This window comes from Sprattus sprattus, assembly GCF_963457725.1.
Source record: "Sprattus sprattus genome assembly, chromosome: 2".
Classification (NCBI taxonomy): domain Eukaryota; kingdom Metazoa; phylum Chordata; class Actinopteri; order Clupeiformes; family Clupeidae; genus Sprattus; species Sprattus sprattus.
The window spans coordinates 59,497,816-59,516,712 of NC_137921.1; the positions used below are offsets into that span (position 1 = coordinate 59,497,816).

The 18,897-nt window shown below is 40.1% G+C and overlaps 1 protein-coding gene across 1 annotated transcript; it reads left to right on the top strand.

The window, feature by feature from the left end:
- Positions 1 to 3,272: 3,272 nt before the first annotated feature.
- Positions 3,273 to 17,419, top strand: LOC308382803 (membrane-spanning 4-domains subfamily A member 4D-like; the record flags this gene model as incomplete). Its single annotated transcript, XM_080860325.1, has 7 exons — positions 3,273 to 3,431; positions 3,547 to 3,657; positions 12,994 to 13,050; positions 16,635 to 16,736; positions 16,882 to 16,998; positions 17,121 to 17,198; positions 17,306 to 17,419. 7 exons carry the CDS (start codon positions 3,273 to 3,275, stop codon positions 17,417 to 17,419), a joined length of 738 nt encoding a protein of 245 aa, XP_080716451.1.
- Between the last annotated feature and the right edge of the window lie 1,478 nt (positions 17,420 to 18,897).

Consider the following 18,897-nt stretch of genomic DNA (forward strand, 5'->3'; position numbering starts at 1 on the left):
TCTGTATCTGTAAATACATTTTGAAAGTGAAGATAGTTTTTGAAAGTGTAGATACATTTCGTATTTGAAATCCGTATCTGTAGATAGGTTTTGAAAGTGTAGATGGTTTCACAGATACTAAATCTATATTACAGATACAAAATCTATATTACAGATTACAAAATATTTATGGCATTGATCTGATTCCATAGATATACTGTAAATTGATGGTTATTTGGAAGTTGGCTTCGCCACTCCATACAAGGGTTAGTTATTCCCAAAGACAAAGGGTCTTGCATAGCCTGGGTGCCATCAGTTTTGTACCCACCGCTGATTGCTGCCTTCTCGCTGAACAAACGGTCTGGGATCGCTCCACCCGGTTTGGTCTGGGTATGAACTGAACTGTAATGAGCTGAACCATGTGGGGCGCGCTGGGCGGGGGCAAGTTTCTTGCATACGAGAGGCACAAGTTGGTAAATCAATCTCTTTCCAAAACCAGTTGGTAGCAGGGCGAGAACGTCTTTCCCAGAAAGAAAAGCTTTCAGTTCCTCATTTTTCTCACGTTTTAGCTCTGAAATTCCGTCTAAATTAGCGAGAACAGACGAAATCGCCTGCTCGATCATGTTAGACCTTGTTTCGGCTTCCGCGTCGGCCATGTTTATGAAAATGAGAAGCCTTCCCGCTGGGGCGCATATGGAAGGGACCAATCAGCGCGCTCGGCCATATTCTGCCCGAATATCGTCATAACCAGACCAAACCTGGTGGAGCGATCCCAGACCGTTGTGAGAAGGCAGCAATCAGTGGAGCGCGTACAAAAAGGATGGCACCCAGGCTAGGTCTTGCATGCATTACAAACCATTTTCCTCTAACTTGGCACCTTATTCACACGGATTACACATACATTGGCCTCAATGTAGCCACACACCTGAAGGGAACACTTAAACTTTGTGCTTCACATATGCTTGTTCTTGGTTCATATCACATGTATGCACACACTAGAGCACATAAGCTTGCACACACACTCCCTCTCTTTAATACACACACACTACCCTTTAATTCATCAGTTAGATTACATATTCTGTGTTTTATTACTGATCATTTTGGAAAAAATGCTTTGATTGTATACATTGGATTATTCAATGTTGCACAAGAATAAATGCTGCAACCCTCTTTTATTCAGAACTCCTTTAACCTTCAACCTTTACTCGTAAAGGATAACCTTGATGTAGTTGATCATTTTTCATAATTATTCAGAGTTCCAAATTGATAGTGCAATATATTTTATTAGATCGATACATTAGATTGATTTATGAGACTGATTTGTGGGTGACCACCAAACTGACGCCCATGTCTCATAGGAAATTTAAACTAGGACCTATAAGACACTGACCAGAGGGAACAGCATGTCAAGACAAAAGGCTGTTGTATACATGCTGGTTAAGTAACTAACCCTGGATACAATACAGATAGTCAACTTTCCCTGCTTCAACAGAGCCCCAGACCATCTGTTAGGTATTTTCTACCTGCGTGCTGGTTTAGAGAGGAGTCACCGGACAAAGCTTTTTTGTAGCAAGATAAGTTTACTTGGTAAAGGATGACACAATACAACCATCAATGCAATGCAGTCAAGAATGATACATCAACCACTAGCCACTATTCTGAAGGTGTTTGTGGCGTAACTAGCCATTGATTGATTGTTGCACTTTCCCCATAGTATTGGTAAACAATGGCTCATATTCTGTCTTTGTTGGTATGGAAAATACCTGAGTCATATAAAACTATATTATAGATAAACTTCTGATCAATTGTGTGACATTTTGTAAAAACATTTTATTCAGCTTCCAACGCCCAGATAAAAAGTTTATGTAAAAAGTTATAAACTTCAAAAAAGCTATTCAAGAAAGAACATTATAAACACTACAGAGTCCTGAAAATATGTGGTATAAGCAGTTTAACTATTTAAGTCTTGAAGTATTGAATTATATATATAATATATTGTATTATTTCAGTAGATTTGACTTTTTTTGTGGTTGAAAACGCATCACTGCTAAGCTCTCACTACTAAAGCAGTCATCACGGAAGCAAGGGGACAGTACAGTTGAGACTACAAGTCGAGCAGCAGCAAAAGCAGCAGCATCAGCCCGCTCAAAAGGTAACGTTGGTGACTTCTGTCCCCTTGGAAACATTTGTTTGTCAGAGCGTCTTTTGGTCATGACTTTAACTTAGCATTGAGTGAATTATCCTTGATAGCTGTGAAACATTATTAGAAAGTAAACCAGTTTATAGGAGGTTATACAGTGAACTCTCTACATTCTATGTCACAAGTGATAATTACAAGGTTAAAATGTGAGTTACATGGTGTGGGACAAATACCATTCTGTAGATTTCAATTTCAGATGAACTCTGCAATAATACATTAAATGTATATTTAGTTATCTAAATTTGTGTCAGCTCATTTCAGAGAGGCAGTCTAAGTTAAAACTCAGGTAAAATAAACTACTTACTAAAGCAAACAAATCAGAAGCACTGTGTAAAATGAAAGACATACTCAATCAGTACAGTTTAGTGGTATAGTCTAAAATTAAATTTCAACTTTTATTTCAAGTGGTTCTCCCACTCTGACAATGATCATTTATGGATTTTTGCAAAGAATACTCATGCAGGGAGAAGCTGGTTGTTGATTAAACTTTCTTGCAGAAAAGGGTGCTGCCTTCAGGATGTGCTTTTTCCCTTTGACTTAGGAGCCCAAAGAGCTATACAATACACATTGAGGTATGTATAATGCTCTGCAGGGGAAAATGTTTGTCAGTGCTTGGTCTGGGTGCAGGAAACAGTCTGAAGCTGCTTCAGTAGTGGCAGTATGTGAATGTCTCTAAAACCCAGTGCTGATGAAAATAATTCAGATTTTCTTACAATTTCTTGTTTTCTATAGTCTATTCTAGAAGTGATTATGCTATACTCTATTCTGATTCTATACTCTATATAAGACTATACTCTATTCTGATTGGAAAACAAGCAGTACATTTCATGTCTTACCATGATTTGATTCATGATTTGTTTTCTTGTTAAACCCACAAGTTCACTCTTGTTCCACCTATGTGCCATGTGATTTCCTGCCCACACACAGCTCCTATTAAACCTCTTCTCGTATCTTCAGCAAGAACATATAATAAACTAATCATATATTAATGACCATGTTTGTAAGCATTATTTGAAGATTCCTTCTGGAAATGACTTGCATTTCCCCTGATAGGCTCACCTTGTTATTAAATGTTTTAGGTTAATCATCCACGATGGCCAACTCTGTACCCCCTGCTAGTGTCTTTGTGGTGGTCACTCATTCGTACCCACCACAAGGTGCCCAGAGTGCCACTTCACCCCAGAGCGGAGTTGTTCCACCAGTCTCCTTTATGCTTGGGAAATTCCTAAAAGGACAACCAGCAATCCTAGGAGTGAGTTTGACAACTCTGATGATGTTATCTGGCATTAAACCTGTCCTTTGCAATCAACTTTCATGGAGCAGGGAGAGGTACTGAGACATAAGACGTTTCTTTTTGGTTTCCACAGACAGTTCAGATAATGGTTGGTGTCGTTGTGTTCTTGTTCGGTATCGTGACAGCATTCTATGCATCAACACCATCCCTTAAATCCGGAATCATGTTCTGGGGGGCCATCATTGTGAGATTATTTTTTTCTAAATCCATGTGAAAAAGGTGTTTTTATAATGGCATCTGTGCTATAATGGCATCTGTTGTATTTTTCTATTAATGTATTATTTGAAACATGTTATCCTTTCCCTTTTTTTAGTATTACAGCACAAGGGTTGACTGCTTAAAATGTCAAATGTCTCTCTTTCAGTACATCACTGCAGGTTCTCTCACTGTTGCAGCCAATACTAATCTCAATCAGTGTTTGGTGAGTATTTGTGTGAGGGAAAAACTATTAAGCTATTAGGTATGTGGACATTCTTTCTCTAACAAGCTCACATCTAACAGTTCAAAGGGATGCAACCAGTATGAGTGCTGGTATCATATAGTCTGCCGATACCATGTCTCTTTACCCATCATACACTTGGCATTGGAAAAGTGACCAATACCATGATACGAGGTTAGGCAGGCAGTCTGGGAGTAGGTTATTTTATTGGACCTACTACTGTGACAAAGAGGACATCAGGTCTTCAGAATGTAGAAATGTGTTCTGCAAATTTATGAAGAGGAGGCACAAAGTCAACTAGCTTGAATAAGAGGAACTTAATTAAAAATCTTAAAAAGCACCAAAGTAACAAGTAGGTATGCAGACTTCACAAAAGTTATCAGCAACCCCTGTGTACCAATGGGTTCAACCCCAAAGCAGTCCTGGAGAGAAAGGGAGCCTAACTCCTCAGGCCTAACAGTAACCCAAGAACACTGAAGATCAGAGGCTTTTGCAGAGAGCAATTCTTTAGATGACCAACCAGTGGAGACTGTTTGGATGAATATGTTGATATTAGTTGTGTGCTTCAAATAGCATTCACTGATCTCATTATATGGCAACGACAGTACGATTTATAGCTACAAGGTTATAGTTATATAATAATTATAGCAAACGTGTGGTGGAAGTCAGTGTTGTGAATATAAACCAAAAATGTAATGTACAGTCAGTTCAAGGGTAATATAAAACGATGACGACGATCCAAAATCAAACGAGTATCCACAATCCAATCACTATCAAACGACCAACGTAAACCAAATGCCGGGAAGACCAAAGCTGACCAAAGCTGTCCCGCCGGCTGATCAGGGCTTTTGTAGCCCAGCCAATCAACGATCAACCTGTGCGCAATCACCTGCTGTGGAGACATAGAGAACAGGCATGCAGATATCCCAGGGCTGGGCTTAGACCCGCCAGGGTAGTTCCATCATGTCACCCGTGTTTTGCCCTCCTCACCCGCCAATACGGATCCGTATTGCCCTCTGACAAAAATTTCAAAAGGAGCGAAAGTCACCAGTTTGAGTTTTACTATCCAGACGAAAATGATAACATCTACAGGCATGAGGAAATTCAGAAGAAGCGAAGATTTGTAATTGAAAGACATGATGAAGACTAGAAACTATAGTTTGAATGACTTGTGTTGTTACTTTAAATTAATGCCATTTTAGCTGGGCGTGTTGTACATTTTCTATTGATCATTGTAACTTGAAATTAGCAAGTTATTGGTTGCTACGCAACACCTGAAACACATTGTGTCGTGAGAAAAATTGCGAGCTCAACAAAACGACATGTTTTCTAAAGAGAAAGCTGCTAAAACAGGCTGCCACACTCGCTGCTCCATGACAACCCATTCAGTTATCAAATAATGCCGGTCGTGTCCGTTGTAGCGGCAAGGCGCTTTACATACGTATAATCCAGAACACTGCAAAGTTTCTCGATGCAATCATTTTATTGACAAAGTTCTCAATAAACGCTCCAACAGTGTGTTTTCTTGCTCTCCTGAACTTAGGAAGTGGAGGGTTCTTTATAGGCCATGGACACGCCTCCCATGTAGTTAATTATCGGCACCTGGAAAACAGAGCGAAAACAGCCACGCACGCACTCAAATAACACACATACGTATTCACGCACACGCATAAACGCAGACAAATCGGGAATAGAGACGATCCCAAAGGGGTTCGTCACACTGTTGTTCTGGCTGGTTTCAGAAATGACGTCCAACTGCCTAAGTAAGAAACGAAAAACTATCCCCATGTAGGTAGAGCAGTGCACTATCCCAATACAAACAACTAAGCACAGTAGAAAAATTTAAGTCACGAAAAAGGAGCCACGTCATATACATTTAGTTTATGTTGTTGCTGTTATGAAGGGACACAGCAGGGTTAATAAGGGTTTAGGCTGAGGTTGCGAAGCGATCACATGGAGCAATTACATTATCAGATTAGAAAGTGTTCCGCTCAGGGTTTAGACAAACACCAATCCGAATCTTCACATTTTGGAACCCTGATTCAAAAGTATGCGGCTCTAAATGTTACTGTTAGGGTCTGACAACATGGGAAGGATATCTACAGAGATACATGATTTCAATCGTTTTTGTCCCTTGCGGGCCCAGGTCCCAGGTTGAAAAAACCCTGTCGTTTTGCTTTTAAGACATTTTGATTGATTATGAAGTATTGAGACATGTTCAAATTTGATACATTTGAACATGTCTCACCCTAACCCTAACCCTACATTTTGGAAATTGTATGAACACTAACAGGTCAATAGTATGAGCCACATATTAATGCATTTGGGGTAGTTTAATGCGGTTGGGTGATTATAATACATTATCCAGCAGATATTCATAATTTGAAATCTATTGAGCAATAGTGCCTCTAATGATTTACCCTTTCATGTTGTTCATGCAGGTGAAAGCATCACTACGGATGAACATCCTTGGCACAATAGCGGCAGGAATCGCCATAATTCTACATAGCCATGATTTTATCATCATCCTCATCCATCTGAACAGTGGTTGTCATAATATGGGAGGACATGATGCCTATGGTGCTAGGAGAGGCTATGATACCTACGATGATCCATGTCAGACGAACTGGGAAATGTTCTTGGTCTGTACACTTCACTTCATATAGTATAAACTGCAGTGTGTAACATACAGTACATGATAATTTAATTTAGAACAGGGTTAGTCATTAAATTATTTCAGCTTTAAATGTCTTGTTTCCCCCATATCAGAGCAGATCACAGGGGATTGCTGGAGTGATGCTTGTGTTGTCAGTGCTGGAGTTCTCCATATGTGTGTCTGCGTTTGCCTGCAAAGCCACCTGCTCTTCTAACACTGAGGTGAGTAAAACTGTGATAAGTCTTTACAGTCCAGTAGCACTTTTGCTGCCAACGTCAGTCAGTTAGTAGACTCCACATAGGCTGTCCCTCTTTACAAGTTTTTTAATTGATTTTGTAGCAGGTATTACCTGTTTCAAGCTAGGTGCCCCCCTCTTTTCCCACCTCCCACCCGTCAGAACCTCCACAGGGTACACAGGTACAGAGTCATGAGCATTTATTTGGAAAAGATAATTACTAATGACCTTGTGATAAATAGGTGGGTGTGAAACCTTCAGCTACCTTTTTCATGTGTTGCTTTTCCAGATGCCTTTCAACCAGTGTGACTCCTCCTCTTCATAACAGCAGTGCTGATGGTTGGAGGAGTGGCCAACCTGAAGATCTGCCCCACAATATACCACGTGTCTTGAGAGTCTTTACAGTCCAGTTCCTACTCACAGTCAGTCAGAAAAAAGCACATGAAATATACCTCTTTGCATGTTTGTATTTGACTTTGTAGCAGGTGGTATACAGTTCAAACCAGGTGCCCCCCTCTTTTCCCACCTCCCACCTCTCTGCACCTCCACTGAACTCCTTTGAGGTACAGTCATGAACATTTAAATGGAAAAGATCATTATGACTGAATATCATGCTCATCACGCTCTGCTGACTACTCATGTCCAGTGGCTGTTCAATCCTCCACTCGCTGCTCACTTCGGAGGCGTGTGGGAGAGATTGATTAGACTGGTGAAAAAGGTACTTCTCTCAGTGTTGAAACAACAGACACTTGACGATGAGATGCTACAGACAGCCTTGTGCGAGGTGGAAACGATTTTGAACGACCGACCAATCACAACTGCATCTGGTGATCCAAATGACCTAGAACCACTCACACCGAACCACCTGCTACAGCTAAATGGCAAACCACTTCTGCCGCCCGGACTCTTTAAGAAGGATGACCTCTATGCCAGAAGGCGATGGAGGCAGGTACAATACCTAGCCAACCTGTTTTGGAAAAGATGGACTACGGAGTACCTCACTCAAAAGTGGGCCCACATCAAGAGAAATTTTAAGCAGAATGATCTCGTAGTTATAGTGGACCCGACAGCTCCAAGGAACTCCTGGCCCCTGGGTCGGGTGATTAAGACCCTGCCGGGGGATGGAGGTCTTGTCCGAAGCGTCCTGGTGAAAACCAGAGCCAACACGCTGCTTAGGCCCATCGACAAACTCTGTTTGATCCTAGAGGCTGAGAACTCAGCCTAATCCTGGCAGTGCCAGGCTCCAGTATCCAATTAGCACGCTTTCATATACTGACAAACCTACATACTTGGATTTGCGTGCCCACACCATTTTCACAGCACATTCACACTTCAATTTGCACATGGACTATTCATTTTCGCACCATATACTGTATATACTCTATGAACTTTTGGGATCCATCAGACCCTAGGAATGGGGCAACAGACCCTATGGCTTTTGGGCGGGATTCTTGGGATCCTGAAAAAAAAAATCGTATAAATGTATTAATGTTGACCTATTTCAACAAATGATTGGGGACTGATGCTCACACTTTTTGGAGAAAGCATCAAGAGTACTTACCTTTATGTTTATGTATTATGGCTTCTTTTGTGTGTATATATTGTTTGTAATTGTCTTGTGGTAACATTGACAATTAGGGGCCAGTGTAGAAGCCATAAATAAGGATATGTACAGTTGGTATAACAACCCTCAGTTACTTTCTTATTCTTTATAATTTATCAATGGTTTAGTATAAACCTACATATTTGCTTAAAATATTGATCTGCATAGCCTTAGTTTGCTAAACTTGTTACGTGTGTAAATGTGTTGACGTAACCACGCCCTCTTGACATGCCTCTGTTGCGTGAATGTGTAGACCTTAATTGGCCCATTGACAGGGAAGGTAGTAGGACAAATGGCGGAGAAGGAATAGTTTTCCGACCACATACGTATCAAAGTGAAGAATATACTGGAATATTGTTAATTTACTGCTTCTTGCCATCCTTCATTCTCATTTCTGAAAGTAACCCTACTGTTGGAATAAAGTATCAAACCGAATTCCACTCTCCGTGCGTACTTAACTGGAATGTGTCGGTAACCCTCTGCCTCAACCTCGTGGCTAAAAATTATCTGGATAGCCACTTCACACCGTTTTCACGTGTTGTTTTTCCAGATGCCTCTCTTACCAACCAGTGAGGTTTCTTCTGCTTATCAGTACTGATGGCAATGTGTTGCTTTTCCAGATGCCTTTCTTCCCAACCAATGTGGTTACTCGTAGTCCTATTCATAACGTCAGTGCTGATGACAAACAAGACTATCTGCCCCCAGAATACACCACTACCCAAGAGTCATGTCACTACATCTAGATTTACAGGGGAGGCTTTATGTCTCAAGCAAATTGTAACCTTGTGACTTCAAAAAATTCTTAAAGAGATGCATTCAAGTAAAGCAATTTCTTTATACTCACTCAAATGTATCTATTAAATCGATACTCTAGTTAACTATCATGCTCCAAGTTACTATCAATGTCAATTCAACTATCCCCTTGCAATGAGAATCCATCCAATAAAGTCACCATTACATATAGGAATGATGTGAGCAAACACATAGTGAGCTGCTATGTCATCACCATCATCTTCATCATGCTGCTAATGTAGCGGAGTTAATAATTCCACTTGCCATTTAGAGAACTTTTCATTTGGCTAGCAATGAGCGCCATCTATAGGTGCAATTCTGCAGACTTGGGGGGCACGTTTTTGCCGACTATCCCCAGTCTTGAGTAGCCTGTAACTAGGTAAGTCGCATATGCTGAGCTCCACTTTAGTTAGATTAATGTGTTTAAATATTTGTAATAGTAACTGTAATTGTATTTGGGATAATTTTGTATGGATGCATTTAAACCCAAACGGGAGGTCTCTCATTTTATATTAGAGACCATTTTGTTTTGTTTCTTTAGTTTTAGCTGCAAAGTGATAGCTAACCACGTTGCGTTAGCTTGCTGGTGTGGTTGTAGTGGCTAAAGCTTCTATCATTCATTTTTATAGTGTGGAGCTGAATGTGAGGCTGAGACACACTGGTTCTGTTTTCAGGTACAGTTTGCAACTTTCGCCTTGTTGTGTATTTTGTGTGTATTGCCCAGTCTTGAGTAGCCTGTAACTAGTGTGGAGCTGAATGTGAGGCTGAGACACACTGGTTCTGTTTTCAGAATAAACGGCTGGATAGCCAAAAAGACACAACGCGTGAGGGAGTACTTTTATATCCGCTACACTATGTCATCACCATCATCTTCATCATGCTGTTATGTCATCACCATCATCTTCATCATGCTGCTATGTCCTCACCATCATCTTCATCATGCTGCTATGTCATCACCATCATCTTCATCATGCTGCTATGTCATCACCATCATCGTCATCTTCATCATGCTGCTATGTCATCATCATCATCTTCATCATGCTGCTATGTCATAACCATCATCTTCATCATTCTGCTATGTCATCCAATCAACCAATGGAATTTCCCTACATTCCTAAATTCATTCATAGGCCTACCTATTGAAGGGTAGTATGAGTTAGTAGAATAGTGACAAAGTAAGTCCAGGAATGGTCAACACAAGAATAGAATATTCATATTATCTGTTGAGTTTTAACAATAGTACAGATGATTAGATAGAATTGATGATTTTGGAATAGAGTTCAAAGATTCAAACTAAGGCATGCATTTTTTATTTACACTTAAATCCTATTCTAGATTTGATGAAATGACCACATAAGTAAGGTTGTGAAAGTTTGCGAAAACCTCTCACAATTCCTTGAATGACAAAGTCGTTTTGATCACAAACGAAATCCTGCAGGGACGTTTTGGAGATTCAAAGTCTTCGGAAAGGAAAAGGAAAATCCTGGTATCATGCCTTATTATCAAACAGAAGAGAGGAATTGTTGTATGTTGTTCAAATTCCTTGTATGCAAGCTTCTATATTTAAGCAATATAGCACGAGTGGGAGTGGGGAAGGTAAGGGATAATCCCACGGGTGGTGTTCGGCCGTAGCCATCGAGGCCGAAGGCCGAGTGGCGTAGGCAACAACACCCGTGGGATTATCCCTTACCTACCCCACTCCCACGAGTGCTATTTTGCTTTTATAAAACAATTCTACTGTCAACAAATTAACATTTCAACACGAAGTTATTGATTAAAAATGGTTTATTTCGCCATTGTTTCTCCGCAACAAAAAATAGTTCCATTGTCAACGTCTTGGTATGGAATTTTAAAAACTTTGAATTAACGGTTATCATCAATGCGAATGTTTCATCGCGGAGTGATTTATTTTTAGCTGTGAAAAGTCCAGTAACTGTAGGTATGTTGACGAATAACCTATAGCATGGAACGTCTCTCGTCCAATCAGAAACAGCTAAGTTACGCGCTAGAACCCAATTGTTTTATAATCATATTTTAAAAACTACCCTAGGCTTTGATATAAGATGAACAAATGGGAAGTCTCTGTAAAAATGCATGTTTTAAATGGAAGTATGACTTGACACAGTTCTTCAGCTAGCCTGACCTACACAGAAACTCTAAATTAACAGAAAACCTTAAACTCCAACTCTGAAGTATAAATATTTATGGAGGAAATGAGAGGGGTCAAGGTCTAGCTGTGATTGGTAGCATTTATTCTGCTAAGACTGTAAAGCAATGATGTTCAGCCTACCCTGTGATGATGTAGGCTAATCCAGATAAGTAGCCTATACACATTCATAAAGATATATACTGTGACGTATTACTGTTTTGTGTGGTTTATATTAAGGCTGCTTCATTTCAGTAGCTTCAGCATTTTGTGCTATAGGCCTGTGGTTGGAGCAAAGGTACCTCAATCAAGGTGTAATATTCTTGTTTACCACCAGAGTCTGATGTTTCATCACTTTCTAAAAGCTATTTTAGAACGTCAAGATAACCAAGGAACATCGCAAGCTCATCATTCTAGTTCAGCTGCCAGTGCAGCAAGAAGGCAGTAACCTTAAGTTGAGACTCAGAATTGGTGAAAAACAATTCCGGATGGTATCCCCATTGATCTGTAGCCTATACCCACACGGAAACCTGTTTCCATTCTACTTCAATACGAATAGATCAGAAGTAAGTTCATGTTTTTTGTTTGGCTTGATTTGAGAGTGGTTAACTACTATACTGAGTGAGAATTGTTTTCTGAATAACATAATAAATTGATTAACATATTTGTAAGAGAGGTAGCAGTTTATACACTGACATAATGCACATTATGTGCTGCAAAGAAAGAAAAGGTGAAAATGTTTAAATGAAAACCTGATGTTGGTAAATCTATGCCTTTAATTAGACAACTCAGAAGCACCATGTATGCCAAAAATGAAAGACTGATTCAGCACTACAGAAAATGCTCAACACTTAATGTATTTGTGTGGTTTGTCCACTGTTACTGATGAAGAGGATTTTATAAAAAAAAAGTTATTGATCACTTACTCTTCCTGAGTGTTTTAGCTAACATATTTTTTCCTAAATGTGCCCTGTAAACTGTTCCTTCTCTGATCTGCTGGTCATTTCAGGTTTGTGTAACTTCCAGCAGCAACCATGGCCAACTCTGGTCCCCCTGCCAGTGGCATTGTGGTTGTCACTCATGTTTACCCACCACAAGGTACCCAAAGTGCCACTTCACCCCAGAGCAGAGTCTCCTCTATGCTTTGGCTATTCCTAAAAGGAGAACCAGCAGCCCTGGGGGTGAGCCTAGGATAACCCAAGTTCAGTGTAACCCAAATGACTATTAACTCAGAGTGAATCATTTTATAACTTGTACTTCTGCAGTCAACGTTCATGGAGCTACTTGTTTGCCTTTATTTTCCACAGACAGTTCAAATTATGGTTGGCGTGGTTGGGTTCTTGTTTGGTATCGTGACTGCATTTGATATGTCCAGAGGTTATTTTCAAATATCCATTTTGTGTGGTATCACGTTCTGGGGAGCCATCATTGTGAGATTTATTCATTCATTACATTTTTTTTCTCCTTTAAAAAAATCTATACACTAAAGTAGTTTGCTTAAATTATTGTCATCTCTTATATTTCTGTATATAATTATAATATACTATGTAGACCCACAGTCTAACCTTTGTTGTGTCATTATATAACCAATTGCCTCCTAATGCCCTATGTACAGTATTTTTACATGTGTGAAAACATTCTTTCTTCAGTACATCACTGCTGGTTCTCTCACTGTTAAAGCCAGTAAGAAGCTCAATCCATGTTTGGTGAGTATTTGATGATGTATCATTGAACACTGACTAAACGCCTGAACCAAGGTTCCCTCTAAGCTGCGCGCGCGCGACCGCGCAGGCCAGTCGAAGTGTCCGCGCAATAGATTTTTCAGCCCACGCACATTTTTCAGGCCGCACAAACTTTTTTTTTAGGGGTTACAAATCTGAGCATCAAAGCTATGTAGGCTAGGTAATAAACATTTAAAATTCTGACATGTCTGACAACCAAGCCGGATGTGCGTTAGAATGTTTACATACAAAGTATCCTTTAGCTCTCTTGGCGGGCTCTGCTCCAGCAGTTATATAGGCTACCATGGCGAAAAGAAAAGCAGAGCAGGTACCGCAGAAAAAGGTCTGCCTAACGTTTAAACATGAGTGGATAGATGAAATAGTCCAAACTGAGGTAGGATAAAACTTTCAGACATATTTACATATGAAGAAAGGAGTGGCGTGATCTGCAAATTCTGCTCGGAGGCAAACGCGAAAAGAGAGTTTGCTTGTGGGAAAACATGCAGTAAACACAAGTGACATTATTCTGTTTGTCCGTAAAATTTGAGAGCACTTGGATGCCCCCTTCCCTGAAAATGAGCTGAGTTGTTTGCCTTTGAGCCGGATACGTTGGGTGGAGCAGTTAGTTAATTTGATCATGGTCTGAATGACGTGACCAATCTGGCGAAAAGGCTCGAAGCGCTTTTTGAGGAAGCATAATATGCGGTCCCGGGACGCATTTGTCAACAATACAACGAATTCAAGTTCATGGTTAATGAAAAAAGGAAAAGCTGGCTGCTTAAGTAATTTTCTGATATTGTAACCTGGTCGCTGAAAAGTGAGCTTTTTCCAGATCTGGTACAACTTTTGTGGCACATTCCAAGCATCTAGCACTGTGAACACGGTTTCAGTCTAATAAATACCACTAAGACAAAATCGTGAGGCGAGAGAAGATTTGATGAAGACATTTCCAATATTTTCAATTAGACCTATTAGGTCTTATAGATCAAAGTGATCTTGATAACTGCAACAACATTTTGACATGTTTAGTCAGAAAGATGTGTCTTCCATAGGCCTGCAGACAAGATGAGCCACACAGCCAGATAGGCCTATCTCCCTCAATGAAATTCAAATTACTTGTTTTGTAGCCTAGTTTGTTACAAACCACTCCAGTTATAAAATTATTTATAAAGGCTACCTTATAATTACTATATTTCTTGTAAAGCACTGAATTAGCATTTTTCTTTAAATGAAGTTCCACTTAAATGTTGTACCTGCTGAGAAATGACTAAACACCTTGGATACTTTTATATACTGTATATTTAACTATATATATATATATATATATCATTATCATTCATAACCAGTGAACCAGTCAAAACCTCCCTAAACCTAAATTTATTTTCAACCAAAGATCCTATAAGTTCAACTAAACTGACTGGTAAAACACCATCAATAAAATGTTCCAAAGTCCAGCCATTATAAAGGATATTGAATAAATATCAACCTTGTAGACATATTGATACATTTGCTGTCATCTCTTTGAAAACATATTGCTAATGCAGGCTTGTGGTCATTTTCGGCAGGTTGCGTGGTTTACGAACTGCTCACAGTGCTGAAATGTGCGCTCAGAATAAAAAATATTTGCTCAGTGCTGGAAAAAATTAGAGGGAACATTGGCCTGAACGCCTATAATTTATTACATTCACACTATTTTCAGTTTTCATGTCGTTTTCCGGAAGACCCGTCATTTATTTTCAATGAAACAATCTTAACTTATTAGGTATTGCTGGCTTGTGACACAGAGTACATATAATAGTATATATAAAATCGAGTATTTTAATATAACCGTGTAATTGTGAGGCAATATAAAGGATATATTAATTCTGGAGAGATCTTTGGGCTATGGACGCTATAAAATAGGATATGTGTATAAATCCCAAAATGGATATGTATGCTGGTTGATTGAATAGTTGTCAATCGCCACAGGTTTGTCCGGGAAGAACAATGATGGATGTCAAGGAAAGTCCCAATGATGATGGTTTTTATTACCACACACACACACTCTCAAGGCATGAATGGCAGGATGGACCTGAACCGTGATATCATGATCATGATCCATGTGAAGGATAGACATGAACAGGATGACATTGACACATGACAAGGATGAATGTGTATCTATCGCTTATATAAAGTGGTCCAACAAACATGAAAATTATGCTGCTCTCCTCCAGCTTCTGCATTTACTAACTAACTGGACAGAGGTGGGTCCGACTTATAGGGAGAGGGGGGATGAGGGGAGGCATGAAACCATACTTGGGGTAGCCAATGACTGTCAGGGCATTAGCTGTGCATCTGCAGCCCATGTGTCCCTATGGAACTCTGGGATCAACATCTGGTGACCTCTCTGTCGGTAAACGAAGGGTTGACTCAAAAATGATCCGCATACGGATGTAATTCTATAATGTTGATTGGTTAAGATTACTTACCAGGCAGGAACTGGCTAATACTAGGACCTCTATTTTGAGCAAAAACCCAACGATTACCTGTGTTTGTGAAGTGTAACATTACATCCTTTATCAGTTATTTACGTTTACGATATTTACTGCTACAGATTACACCTATCACAAGTGTAATTCAGTTGCTATTAATTTGACACCACATTAAAAGTTAGGCAAACTACGATGTAGCTCAGTGAAAAGAAGTAGAGGTCCTGGTATTAGCCAATCAAATAAATGGTGGTTTTCCGTTCCTGCCTGGTAACTTATCTTAACAAATCAAAATCAATCAATGTGGTGAATATTTGATATTCACCAAAAACGTTATATTCATTCATTCAAAATGGCAGCCACATCAACTTGATTGACTGTAACTAACAAACAGTTGTAAAAAATCAAAACGCCAGGGAATAGCTTTTGTGAGGCTTGGTCTGAGGATCATGTGTGGCAATTTTGAAGAATATTCGACAAGAATTGTAGGAGGAGCAGCTAATGATCCCATGATTTTGGGAAATGCGGCAAATGGCTCAAAAGTAACGTGTGTAAACACATCTTCAACTTTGACCCATTGGTGGCGCTAGAGGGTTCAAATGGGAGACATGAAACTTGTTGAAAATGATGAGGGGACTAGTACCAAAGAGTGTTCCAAATTTCACAACTTTCGACCATGCGCTTCAAAAGTAACGTGTGTAAACACATCTTCAACTTTGACCCATTGGTGGCGCTAGAGGGTTCAAATGGGAGACATGAAACTTAAATGGGAGACATGAAACTGAAATGAGGGGAGTGGGAGGAACGTTGTGGGCAGGGTTCAAGGCAAAGAGAGCAGAGGTCACAACAAGGAGACATGAAAGGCGAATCCTTAGGGAACTGGAGCTTGTAGGACACTGGGTTGATCCCAATGATCACCTTGAAAGGACTGTCCAAGGTTGGTCCTGTCAGGGTGGCCTCGAGCTCCTTGCTTCTCCGTCTGCCAATTGGATTGGGGGTGAGACTGGCAGTTGCCCCGATGAGAGGACAGAATGCCCGCCACACCCTGGAGGCTACCTTAAAAATGGTTATTGTGGTGTGATTTTTCTGTTTTTCATGTAGGTCAAAGCATCACTTGGGATGAACATCTTCAGCACAATAACTGCAGGGATTGCCATCATTTTGTTTAGCTTGGATTTAATCATCAGCTATTCCATTTACTGGGTAGGTATCAAATTATATAAACCAAACATTTTATAGCAAACATTAGAAATTGCATAAAGCATACTATTCTGTTTATAACATACATGACAATAGTCTTGATCTGTCTTACAGTCGGTATGTGTAATATTTCTCCCCCCTACAACAGAGTAGCATACCACTGGGAATTAATGGAGTGATGATAGTGTTGTCAGTGCTGGAGTTCATTGTCTCCATATGTGTGTCTGCGTTTGCCTGCAAAGCCACCTGCTGTTCTTACACTGAGGTGAGTAAAACTGGACTAAATCTTAACAGTCAGGCAGCACTTTTGTTGCCAATGTCAGTCAGTTAAAAGACTCCACACTGAATAGGCTGTCCCTCTTTACATGTTTGTATTTGATTTTGTAGCAGGTATTACCCGTTTCAAGCCAGGTGCCCCCCTTTTTTCCCACCTCCCACCCGTCAGAACCTCCACAGGGTACACAGGTACAGAGTCATGAGCATTTATTTGGAAAAGATCATTACTAATTATCTTGTGATAAATAGGTGGGTGTGAAACCTTCAGCTATCTTCTTCATGTGTTGCTTTTCCAGATGCCTTTCTTCCCAACCAGTGTGGCTCCTCCTCTTCATCACAGCAGTGCTGATGGTTGGAGGAGTGGCCAACCTGAAGATCTGCCCCCACAATACACTATTACCCAAAAATAAGTCATGTGACTTTAAACTGTTTTAAGGGTTTTATTACTTGTATTACTTTTATTCCTTTTATCATGATTTTTTTTTAAGTACACTACCAAACTAAATAACAAATGTCAGCATTACTCATCTGTGTGTGTGCAGGTTGCAAGTTGCAGGCAGTGTATGTTGCACTGTGAAAGAGTGCTATAACAGATCTCAGGTGTGACATGCAGCTGTCCTCACTCACCAGAACTAAAAAAGAAAACTTACGACTGATATCTCCATAAGTACACTACCAAACTAAATAACAAATGCCAGCATTACTAAACATGGTCTGCCTGGTCTGCCTGGAGAAACCCTTGGCCAATCGCACCCACAGCCACTGTATTGCCGTACACCTACTCTACCCAATACCCTATGCTAGCATTTATATACAATATACATTATTGCCACCACTGAAATGTTTCTCTGTCCCTACATCCCTTACCCCTGTAACAGTAACCCTATTTGTACAGTAATCTGGTCTTGCCTGTATCATGTACCACCGGATGTCTGTATACATACTATGTCCAGCGACCAAATGCTGGCTGTGTAAAACCCCTGTTGCTTCCTTTCCCCTTCTGCCACTCAACCCTCCCCCTTCCCCCCTTCCTGTCTCCACCCGGCTGACCTCAAGCAGATGGGTCCCCCTTATGTGCCGTGGTTCTGCCTAAGGTTTCTTCCTGCCTAACAGGGAGTTTTTCCTTGCCCCTGTTGCTATTGTGCATGCACTAAGGGGGTTTAGGCTCTGGGCTCTGTTAAGCTCCTAGAGGCAATTGTGTTGTTATGGCGCTATACAAATAAAATTGAATTGAATTTAATTGAATTGACCTCTCTGTGTAAATTACTCTCTCACTCCCAAATCTTTGTCATGATCCAATTTAGGGGCAGGAATTATCAGGATATGTTAATTGTTAATTGGGATAGCCTTACATGGCCAGCCCAGAACATCACAAAGACCATCTGATGCATAGTGCCTTAAAAGCTTTACATATTGTTTAATTTGAACAAACAGAGTGCTATAACAGATCTAGGGTGTGACATGCAGCTGTCCCCACTCACCAGAACTAAAAAAGATAAACTTACGACTGATATCTCCATAAGTACACTACCAAACTAAATAACAAATGCCAACATTACTCATCTGTGTGTGTGCAGGTTGCAAGTTGCAGGCAGTGTGTCCATCTGAATGCATGTTGCATATGATTGTATGTTTTGTATTTTTTTTTTTTAGGTATATGTTTCAAATGTAGCTCTTACCATGTATTTTGTATTAGATGTTGTACCCCTTTTTTCCCACCTCCCACCTGTCTGCACTTCCACTGAACCCCTCTGAGGTACATGGTCATGAACATTTAAATGGAAAAGACCATCATGACTGAACTCATTATAAAAAGATTGGTGTGGATCATTCAGTTAATGTGTTGCTTTTCCAGATGCCCTCTCTTCCCAACCAGTGTGGCTTCTTT